We start from the raw sequence: 12,473 nt of genomic DNA, 5'->3' as shown, positions 1-12,473 counted from the left end.
CGATAAAAATTCGGCTGAGTCTCATTTGTACTAACGACTTTTTATATTCTTATTCGTCATTACAAGAATACTAAATATTTAATTTGTTTGACGTATTGATATTTTTATATTACTATTTAATTCATAAATTTTTATATTATTATTTATTTTGATATAAAGTATTTATTTATATGTTAGTTTTTAGGAATTTACGACAAAAATTCGGCGGAGTCTCAATTCTACAGACAACTTTTTATATTTTTATTCGTCATTAAAAGAATACTAAATAATTTTTTATATAAAGTATTATTAATCATTTATTTCTTTTATAACGATTTATTTGTTAATTTGTTATATTTTACGACAACAATCCGGCAGGGTCTCTTTTATACTGACAACTAATTATTTTTTTATTCATCAGTCAAATAACACTAAATATTTAATATATTTAACTTATCATGTTTTTATTTATTTTTATCTAATAATACTTTTACTATACGATTATTAATTGATTAGTATATGATCCGCAATTGATTAGACTAACCGATTACGTTGATGACGACACATATTTATTGTTCTACACTAAAAGATACGCTAAAGTATACTAAAGAATACTAAAGGCACATATTTATTGTTCTACAATTATAAAAAAATTCAACAACTAACATAAAATATAACGTATTTATTGTTCTACACTAAAGGACACTAAATAACACTAAAGACACATATTTATTGTTTTACAAGTATAAAAGTATTCAACAACTAACATAAACTATTCAACAACTTTAAAACAATGGCATAAAAAATAATTTTCAAAAAAAATTGCTATGAATAACATAAATTCGGGTGAAAAAAAAAGTTAACAAAACACGCACAAAATCATGGAATACGAACTAATTACACAAACACACACACACACACACACACACATATATATATATATATATATATATATATATATATATATATATATATATATATATATATATATATATATATATATATGTGTGTGTGTGTGTGTGTGTGTGTGTGTGTGTGTGTGTGTGTGTGTGTGTGTGTGTGTGTGTGTGTGTGTGTGTGTGTGTGTGTGTGTGTGTGTGTGTGTGTGTGTGTGTGTGTGTGTGTGTGTGTGTGTGTGTGTGTGTGTGTGTGTGTGTGTGTGTGTGTGTGTGTGTGTGTGACTTATATCGAAAGAGTATTTCGAAATACCTTCTTCTTTTTTTCTTATGGTTTTCGCCGAAGAAAATACGCCGAGCACAAATCGCGTTCAACTCCACGAGCTAACCTTGAATTGTGTCTTTTTACAATAATATAATAACGACAAGTGATTTCAGGGATCGGTTCCAATGGAGGTTTTTCAAATAAAAATGGTGGGGGACCGAATTTAGAGTGTTCTGTCGGGGAAGAAAGTGGGATGTTATTTATATAAGTATAGCGCATGTAATACCTGACCGACTTTTCAGGTTCAAGTATAGCATATGTAATATATGCGCTATACTTAGTTTTTCAAAATACTGAATATAGCGCATGTATTATATATGTATATCTTAACGGGATAACTGACATTTAAGATATAGCACATTTAAAGCATTGTCAATTGGTTTTTTTGTTCTTTACAAACTTGCTTTTAGTTTTATGACCGTGCTTCTTCTTTTTTACACATGAGAGATTTATTTTTACATGTAAGAGATCTGTCTTTTACACTTAAGATATCTAAAAAGGTCATTTTCTTAAATTTAAAATTGTAAAGGGGCATGATGTTCAGATAACACTTTAAAACATGCTATGTACATAATATTGCATTCAAAATATTTTTCTACCTATTTCTATCTATTGAGTCCAAAAAGGCAACATTTTGGTTTAAAGAAGCGGGTACGTAGTGTATCTCTGGACGAGTCCAGAACCCATTTGTGATTCTTTTGGACAAGTGTGACGAAAATATGTGTTTAAAAAAAAGAGTAACATTTTTATATATAGCGCTCTTTAAAAGAGCGCTATATATATATATATATATATATATATATATATATATATATATATATATATATATATATAACGTACTGTAAACCGCGCTATACATGGCTGATAAGACAGCTATGCATAGCGCGGTATATAACCGCGCTATATATGTAAAGCGCAGTTATATACCGCGTTATACATACATAAATAAACGGTCCCCCCTCCTTCTTTCCCACACTCAAACCAGAGCCCCCCATTTTTAACCCCCCCCCCCCCCCCCCAAATTTTCTTCTAAAAAAATTATAGTGGACCCCATCCGTCACACAAAAAGATAAGATTGTAGGTCCCACATCCTAGCCAAAGTCTTCTATTGTTGTGGTTTTCTCGTTTCCGGCTCAAATTTTCAATTCATCGACTTTCCGAAAAACATAAATCGAGGTATTCCGATTTAGTTTATGTCGAAACTCGTATAATAATGCATATTAGTTGTTTTGAATGTGTTTTCATGTTGTTTTGTATTTTTTTGCGATTAAACTAGTATGTTATTTTTATCCGGACTAAAATATTAGAGTTTTGTGTTTGTTTTGTGATTAAAATATATTTATTATTTTTATCTAGTTTAGATTATCTATTTGCTTAAAGACTAGTGCCCTTTTAGCGTAGTAAAATGTAGAGCCTTTTAGCGTAGAATCCATATAGTTTAAGTATCTTTTATACTGATAGATCAAACACAAACTCTGTCCAATTAAATATGATAAAATTAATTATTTAATTTACAAAACAAACATACAAAATTATAAAAATATTAAAATTGACACACACAAGAATTCAGGATAGCTTGATGCTACTGGGCCTCAAATATCGAGCCTGGAACCCATAGGTATATACTCTGTTTAATTAAATATGATAAAAATTAATTATTTAATTTACAAACAAACATACAAAATTATAAAAATATTAAAATTGACACACACAAGAATTCAGGATAGCTTGGTGCTACTGGGCCTCAAATATCGAGTCTGGAACCCATAGGTATATACTCTGTCCAATTAAATATGATAAAAATTAATTATTTAATTTGCAAAACAAACATACAAAATTATGAAAATATTAAAATTGACACACACAAGAATTCAGGATAGCTTGGTGCTACTATGTCTCAAATATCGAGCCTGAAACCCATAGATATATACTCTGTCCAATTAAATATGATAAAAATTAATTATTTAATTTACAAAACAAATATACAAAATTATGAAAATATTAAAATTGTCACACACAAGAACTTAGGATAGCTTGGTGCTACTGGGCCTCAAATATCGAGCTTGGAACCCATAGGTATATACTCTGTCCAATTAAATATGATAAAAATTAATTATTTAATTTATAAAACAAACATACAAAATTACGAAAATAATAAAATTGACACACACAAGAACTCAGGATAGCTTGGTCCTACTGGGCCTCAAATATCGAGCCTGGATCCCGGACCAATTAAATAGCTTGGTCCAATTAAATATTGTATAATTATAAAAATAATTATTTAATTTACAGATCAAACATACAATTAATGTTGTTTAATTTATAGTATACGACATGGACGTGCCGCCTATGCATCCCGAACCTGTCTCCGATGAGCTATTAGTGTTACAGGGCGATCATAGGTCCGCCTACGTATGGGAGGAAGAGTTACTGGCCCAGACTCTCCGTGCCAGGAGAGTGGACGACATGTGGGATTTTACGAAGGACAGAGATCTCCATCCCCGTGTAGTCCAGCGCCTGCGGGATACGGGCTTCTACAGGATTTTGGAGATCGGGCGGCTGCAGCTCGACTGGTCTTTGATCACGGCCCTGATAGAGCGGTGGCGACCGGAGACGCACACTTTCCACCTGCCCATTGGCGAGGCCACCATCATGCTGCAGGACGTGGAGGTTTTATATGGGATGCATATTGATGGACTGCCCATTGCACTACCTCAAGCCATGAGAGAGATGACGCGTGGACAGTATTTGGACATGCTGCAGCAGCTCACTGGTTTTCAGGCCACAGGATGAGACTGCACACTCAGGGGCCAGTCGCATGAGTTTGACAGCTATTCGACAGCATTTGGAGATATTGCACCCCGACATCACCGGGGAGACAGAGGGGGCCTATATGGGAGGCCACACGTTATTAGCGGGATGATCGTTCCAGGGCGGACGACGCATATGTAGCATGGCTAGAGGCGCAGGTCCATACTTGGGACGACCGAGCTGACCTAATCCCTCCCCCCCTTCACAGATCCAGACGGAGACTATTCAGCTCTATATGCCCTGGTACCGCCGTGTTACCCGACGTTTTGTCGGGAATCCCATTCATCAAGCTGGCGGTCGGTACGTTCCATACGCCGGGCAGCATGAGGCCCTGGTATATTTTCTGTTATTATTAATTATGTAACTGTAACTTAGTTTTCTGTAGTTTATATTTTATACGTTGTGCAGGCTATTGGCCTACATATAGTCTACCATATGGGACTGCAGATGCAACAGCATGCCGGTGAGGGAGCGACCGCTTTGCACGATTACGGCCGGCAGGTTGCAGAGGTGGCTGCCCGGACACTGCAGCGAGCTCAAGAGGATCAGCGCTTGGGACACGACCCTGCTTATATGGTGCCAGAGCAACACCAGCGAGGTAGGGGTGTCGCACGAGGGAAGGGTTCCCCATGAGGCAGGGGTGCCCCTCGAGGTAGGGGTGCCCCACGAGGCAGGGCTGTCGCACGGGGTCGTGGTGGGTGGCGAGGAGGTGGTCCCCAGCAAGGGGGCGTTGAGGCCCCTATTGATGATGTTGGTGCTGATCTGCCGGGTGACCTACATGAGCCGGATGAGTATCCCACCAGCATGTCGTCATACAGCCTTGGGATGCAGCTCACTCCAGGGACTTCGCAGGTGACCCCGTCAGGTCCGTTATTGATCACATGCATGGACCTTACCGGAGAGGATTGGGAAGCATACTTCCTAGGGTCATCGACCGCTGCTGAGGATCGGCCGACCCGAGATTTGGATAGTGGGCGCCGGCTGAGTTATGGCTCATTATCACTGGCGCAGGTATGTTTTTATTAGTATTAAATTTAAATTTGTTTTCTCTTTTCTCATTTATTTTCCATAACTTTATTAATTTTCTTATTAAGGCTTCATCCCTGCCCGTCACGAAGGCCCATTTGTGCGATGCTGACATGGCTGCGACAGATAATTATATTCAGGAGCCCGACGAGACCATGGTAAGACAATTTAAATTGTTGTGACTTAATATATACTTTTCTATACTGAGCTGACTTATTCTTCTGTAGGCTTCTACTGGACCGATAGCCCCTTCTACCGATCATGCCAGCACCACTGATGATCATGCTGCAGTGCATCCTACTATAAAGAGGCATCGTGATGAGGATGATCCTGATAGCATAGCCGGGCGGGATGGAATGCGCCTCAGGCCAGCGGTTGCATTGAAGCACACAGGCTGTGGGACACATTGATTCTTTTCTGTATTTTATGTAAATAATAACAATCATTTTTTATGTTTACATAATATGCGCATTATGTTTTTATTTCCCCGTTCCTTCTTTATTTTAATACTACAACACAAACACAAAATATAACAACTTAACATAATTTAAATTCAGTACAACTAATGAAAATACATGATACGGGAAATATAAAGATAAAGTAGTACACTCAACACATACATGACATTGTTTAGTCACTGCCGCCCATTATTCTCTGCTCCAACCACTTAAATTTCTCTTCCATCTTATTTTTTTCTAATTCTGCCTCTTTCAGTTTTTCCTTCAACTCCGTAATTTCTCGTTTATATTCTTTTTCATATTCACACTGTTTTAAGGTCAAATCATGAAGATACTTCAAAGATCATTTGTAGCATTCCTGCTTACAGGGTTCATCAATCCATACCTCAAAATTGCAAAAAGGTTCGTCGCGAACCCTATAAAACTTGTCCATACACATCCAGTAGCGGCGTCCAACTTCACCATCATCCCAACAGTCATTCATCAAACACTTTTTGCCGCACTGACACCTTGGTACATAAAGGCGTTCAGACATTTGTTAAAGCGTTAAAAAAAATCTTGCTTTTATGAAAAGTTTTGCTATTAGTTATTGTTAAGCGCAGAAAATAACTAGAATGCGCCCGTTATTTATAGGCAAGGAAACACACATAACGTAGTATTTAACCACGCTATATATATTCACATATATATATATATATATATATATATATATATATTCACATAACGTAGTATTTAACTGCGCTATGCTTTGCGTGTTAAAGATGATTACGGATACAAAATAATTTTTTCTCAGACGGGCAGCTTTTCAGTTCGACAAGACAATACACATAACATAGTATTTAACTGTGATATATATATTCATGTAATGTAGTATTTAACCGTGCTATATATATTCACATAACGTAGTATTTAACCGCGCTATGTGTATTCACATATTTATCAGAAATCTACCTTTAACTCAACTATTTTTGAACTATATTTATCAAATATATTCACATATTTTTCCGTTTTTTAATCCAATACTATTTTTGATTACATGAACGGGAGGGAGAAATGCATTAATTTACTCAACTAAAAAATGTTAAAAATCAATAGGATTTAACAACAATGGAAACATAATTTTATTTGATACATCTTGCAACATAAACAAAACATTTACTTATTACAACATAAACTCATTGATAGTTGGGAACATTAGAAGAACACCCACCACGAGCTTGATTACCACCGTCAACCAAACCAGCCGAAGGACATTTTCGACGGTCGTGTCCTGTTTATGAGCATTTACCACATTTGCGTGCATAAATGGTATCGCTAGCATTTATTTGGTTCCGTATACGCGTTCTCTTTTGTACCTGTATTCGATGTAGATAGTCCTTGTTATACACCATTTTAAATGGTTCCGGAGGCCAATAATGCTCAGTACCCACTGGCTGCAACTGTCCACTATAGGTGTTTAAGTAAGCAGCAACACTATATTGTTTATCAACGTAGTTGGTTGGCCCTAAACCTGTATGTTGAAAGCACCCGATGGCATGTGAGCACGGCATGTGGTAGATGGACCATTTCCCATAAGAGCATAACCTTCTAGATTCATTTATGATATGTACATTATTCCCCCGATTTTGATGGATAGCGGTGCAAACTTCAAAAATATTTCTGTCGTGACCATACTGCAAAAATAAATGCCAATGTGCTCGCCGCCTGCATTTCTCAAATCTCTTCATCGGTAGTGGCATAAATTCAACACCCCTTTTCATCAATGACGTTGCAGCTGCAGTCCTTTCAACAAACCTCTCCGCCATCTGCTTGAACAACATCTGCACCATGGCAGTGACAGGCAATCCTCTTGCCGACTTCAATAACCCGTTGAAAGACTCTGACACGTTTGTAGTCAGAATTCCCCATCTTCTTCCACCATCCGCATGCAAAGTCTACTTCTGAAGCTCATGTCGCATCAACCAATGATAGGCTCTCTCGTCTTCCTGCCTGATAGATTCCATGTGCCTCCGGAATTTATGCTCTTGGAGGTCTGTAGCTGCCATCCACATCAAATCATGCAGATCCTTATTGGGATATGCCTTCTGGAAATTGGCCTTAAAGTGCCTCACACAGTAACAGTGGTAGGCATAACGTTCTTGCCATGCAGGCAAGTTCTCTACAGAACTTAAGATACCACTATGCCGATCAGATATTAGACAAATGTCGGAACACTGTTCGACAACATGCTCTTTCAAATGGTTCAAAAACAACGTCCACGTCTTTTGGCTTTCATTGGCACAAATAGCAAACGCTAGAGGAAATATTTATTCATTAGCATCTACTGCAACGGCTATCAACAACTTGATATCATACTTTCCATAGACATGAGTGTCGTCTATGGATATTATCGACCGGCAATGCGAAAAACCATCAATTGCTGGTTTAAATGCCCAGAACACGTAATTGAATATATATTCTGATTTTTTCGGACTACGCTCAAGCTTCCATTCAACAACCGTCCCGGGTTAAAGTGTTGCAGTGTGTCCATGTACTTAGGTAGAGCTGCAAATGACTTATCCCAATTACCATAAACAATTTCAAACGTATGTTTGCGCCCGAGAAATGCCTTTCTTTTGGTAATAGTATGACCATATTCCTGGTGGAGTGATGTAATGCACTCTTTGATTTTATACCTTATGGACGCTTCAAGGTATGGAATAAGGACAAGAGAAATCAAGTCAATATCCAAGTTGTAGTGATTCCCATTGAATGTGTCCATTTCACATTTGTGAGTGGGAATATATTTACTCACTTTCCACAGACTTGTGTTCTTCTTGCTCGCACGCAGCATCCAATGACAACCCGTAAACCATATGTGACAAACAACCTTGTATACATCCGGACTTGACTCCCATACCATCATCTCACGACACTCTTTTACGCTGTACATTTTTGCCGCCCTGATTAGGCGCACTTTATCAGAAAAAATCATGCCCTTTGCCAGCACCGTTGGTCTAGAATCATCCCACATTGCTGTCCGAATTTCATCAAAATCCCTTGTGAGAGCATCCACATCCGGCATACTTGGCAAGTTATCAAGGTAGGGAATTTTCCTTGAATGAAACGGCACTTGGGACTCGAACACTCTTGGTCTAACGGGGGATGGAGAATACTCCCTCGTCAAATCAGGTCATTCATTCTCTTCCTCCTCGTCACCATCCTCACGAGGGAAGGGTGTGTCGTCTCCGGAATCATCGGCATTGTTGTCATAATCACTGTTCTCTTCCTCACTTTGTGCATCTGCCAGATCCCGATTTAATATGTCGTCTTCGGGCAATTGAGTGAGGACAGGACATGTGGTTCAACTTGCTCGTTTTCACTGCACAAATAACAAAATAATAAGCTACTGAAATTAATAAATACTTTCCATATAGCTGTATCACTTCACTTACAAGTCGTAACGTGTTGACATTCCTTGATGGACATTATCATGTTGGTGATGACTCCCGGATGGACCACCATGATCCAACACACCAGAACTACGCATATTCCAACTGGGCGTGGGTTCATAACTTGTAAAAGTCATATCTGGCTGGTACCCCTTGTGGAATATATGAGTGTTAATACAAATTCAATACAATAAAAATATACATCGTAACACTAAGGAAAATTGAAATTTATCACTCGTCTTGTAGATTATGTAAAGCAGGAGAGAAATTATTTCCTTTCTCCTCATTCGCCCGTGGTGATAGGTTTAAATCAGGGCAAACTCTTTCATCCGGAACCTGTCCGGCAAAAACTGCTCCAGAAATAACCACCCGATAACTGGGGGTTATCCCTACTATGCGCAACCTCATTATTGCGAACGTTTTCGACCTTGACGTACATTTCCAACATTTTTATCATAAGAAATTTCCGGTATTCATCCGGAGTCCTCAAAAAATTCCTCAAAGTTTCATCATCGTCGATGTTAAACTCAGCATAACAAGCAACCCCTTGCGGAGTGACGGAATACAGATATCTTCCGGTTACTTTAAGGTTCACCGAATGTTTCCTCACACTCATTTTATTACATAACAACGATACCAATCTTTTATTACATAACAACGATACCAATCTATCGTACTCCATTGTAAGTGGCAACTTAACATGACACTGTGGAGATAAACTATAGCTCACAAAGTTATTCGCCACCACAACCTCACCCCCACAATATAATGAAACCCTTACTTTTCGCTCTTCAGACATTATGAAAAAATGATTGAGAATTTAACAAGAAGAAAAATTTGAACGAGAGTTAGGAATATTTTTGAATGGATTTTTGTAAAATCCTAACGCCTTTAAATAAGGCAATGTTGGGCTGAATTGTTTTAGGTATAGCGCTCTTTTAAAAAGCGCTATACCCATTTGAATTATTGTTATATCAGTTAAACGCATGAGACTTATTGGTGGGCCCACAAAATAGGTATAGCGCGGTTATATATCGCGTTATGTATATAGCGCGATTTAAAAGAGCGTTATATATATATATATAGCACTCTTTCAAAATTCCGTTAAAGTATAAGGCTCTTTAAAAGAGAACGATATATAAAAATATTACTCTTTTTTTTAAACACACATTTTCGTCACGCTTGTCCAGAAGAACCAAATGGGTTGTGGACTCATCTCTGGACTGTTGTCACAATTCGTACATGCTCCTTTGCACCATTTGAAGAGTCTGGTCACTCAGCAACACGACAAAACAGCCCTCTACTTTACCATTACCAATATCCCGAGTCCCCAGTGCCAGATTAAGCACATGTAAAAGTGAAAAGCACATGAGCTACTATTGGTTTACTCATACAGAGAATTGTATGTAGAAGTGAAAAGCACATGAGCTACTATTGGTTTACTCATACACAGAATTGTATAAAAGTGAAAAGCACAGCTACTACTGGAAAAACAGAGAGAAATACGCATATTTTTCATAAGTTGATTACACTTTTGTGCGTTTGAGAAATATCGCAGACTCAGGAAACATATAAAATATGATTTAATTTAAATTAAACTAATTCTTATCACTTTATGCATGGGGCCCATGAGAAGGAAGTGGAGATTAAAGCTAATGATCTACAGTGTATGAGCTAGTACTACAAAAAGGCATGGTTGTACTCTCTGTTGCAGACTATAAACAAAACTCCTAATACCTTTCTGTATTCCCACTATTCTTCTTCTTTTTCTTCTTCTTTGAGATGGCTGACGAAAACAAGGAGACCACAACAACTGCCATGGAGATGAAGGAAATACGTGCCCTAATCGGGAGGATATTCGGAGTATTGCGTGACAGACAGGACAAGTCTGATCAAGCAATTCTAGAGCTGAAGGAAACCGTTGAGTCGTTGAAGAATCAACTGAAAGGAACAGATGCTTTTGAGCCCGAGAAACCTGCCGTGAATCCTTCCTCTGCTGCCGGCTATGGCAACTCATCTACGCTTGAGGTACAATACAAAACACTATGGTGTTAAACTAAAACTCCTCTTTTAACTCGCCATTTGAGTTTCCAAAATTTCTCTTGTAATGATTTGTAATATTGGCTCTATTTCTTTGGATTCATGTTTTAGGGACGCGGAAAAACCCTAACCACGAGTAAGGTTGTTGTTGACATTCCAACTGTAGATCCTGTGACTACAGAACAAGAAGAAATTATAACCATGGCGATATCATTGGACGCTGTAGTAGAATATTCTAAGCCATACGAAGGTTGCTGTGTGACTGGGTACCATGGGAAACGGCCCGTGAATATCCTAATTGGTTTAGGGGGAACTACACACAATTTTATCGATGAATCCTTTGCAGATAAGTTAGGCTGTGACACATTTCCAATCAATAAGCCTCGATCTGTTAGCGCAGCTTTTGGGAATGTGGTGACCTCCAGAGCATGCAACAACTTTCAATTGTTACTGCAAGACGCCCTGTTTAGTTTGGATTTATATCTACTTCCATTGTCGTCAAATTGTGACATGGTACTAGGAGGCGAATGGCTAAAGACCATTGGTGGGGAATTTATGATGGATTCTAAGGGTATGGAATTTTCCTTCCAAGGTAAGAAACACTTTTTACCTTTCAACAAATCCGCTGAACGCAGTAAGCGTTAAGGGTGATCTTGGCAAATTGGAAGTACTGAGGCCTCTAGTTTACCTGTTTTATACTTAGCTTTTTCCTAATGGGGACTTTAGGTTTGATCTCTCTGCTCTCTCCTTAAAATTCCCTGCTATGTTTCTTAAGGATATGATTATGCTATTAAAGCCACTAGTTTATGGTTTGTACTATTTTCCTAACAGTTCTCCCGCTATGTGAAAGTAAACGAACAACTTGTAAGGTTATCTATCAAAATATTATATGTATTTTGTGAGTTGGTTGTACCAGCCTTGCTAGGTTATGCATTTCTTTGAATGTTTGCTTTTCTATCCTTCCCCTGCTTCCTGAGTTGTACGTTGCAGTGTGATCTGTCATTATTGCTATTGTAGATTAATTATTGGTTGTTTGTTGAATTGTGTTTAGTTAAAAGTTATTTCATATTTTCAAAACTCAATTCACATTTAGCTCTCTTCTGATTTCCTGGCAGTCCAATATCTTTTCTGTTTTGTTTCTGATCTTTGGCCTAGACATATGTTATGTTGCATAGGATGTTGGTACTTAGGACTATTATGCAATATCTAATTCTTCTCCTACTTGCACTTTACAAAAATGGTTCCTTAGAAACTGTATATCGGATTAGTTTAAAGCTTAAGAATTTGCAGTTTCATGGTGATCGGTATATATATCTCACAATTTTCCGCTCACTTTTGTTATTAGGAATTTAATCAGGAGATGTATAAAGTTGCATTAAATCAGTCTTGGACCAATTCATATTGTACTTTGTGACGGTCATATACTAGCTTGATTGTCAAGGGGATGTGAGTTTATTTAGTAGTAACATTTTCATGTGGATCGGAGGAGTTTCTCTCTCTTATAAAG

The 12,473-nt window shown here is 37.7% G+C and overlaps 1 protein-coding gene across 1 annotated transcript; it reads left to right on the top strand.

Moving 5' to 3' along the window:
* The first annotated feature begins 10,629 nt into the window (after window positions 1-10,629).
* LOC107780574 (uncharacterized) lies at window positions 10,630-11,899 on the top strand. Its single transcript, XM_016601120.2, has 2 exons — window positions 10,630-10,954; window positions 11,078-11,899. Exons 1-2 carry the CDS (start codon window positions 10,709-10,711, stop codon window positions 11,609-11,611), a joined length of 780 nt encoding a protein of 259 aa, XP_016456606.1. The 5' UTR covers window positions 10,630-10,708; the 3' UTR covers window positions 11,612-11,899.
* The last annotated feature ends 574 nt before the right edge of the window (window positions 11,900-12,473 follow it).

The sequence above is a fragment of the Nicotiana tabacum genome, chromosome 4, assembly GCF_000715075.1.
Source record: "Nicotiana tabacum cultivar K326 chromosome 4, ASM71507v2, whole genome shotgun sequence".
Classification (NCBI taxonomy): domain Eukaryota; kingdom Viridiplantae; phylum Streptophyta; class Magnoliopsida; order Solanales; family Solanaceae; genus Nicotiana; species Nicotiana tabacum.
This window is presented reverse-complemented; position numbering and strand designations above follow the sequence as displayed.

Bases quoted from the DNA above. Each gene is read 5' to 3' on its own strand.
- LOC107780574 (XM_016601120.2), top strand. From the start codon at position 10,709: ATGGCTGACGAAAACAAGGAGACCACAACAACTGCCATGGAGATGAAG. The intron at 10,955-11,077 runs GTACAATACAAA...TTCATGTTTTAG, and splicing joins GCAACTCATCTACGCTTGAG to GGACGCGGAAAAACCCTAAC.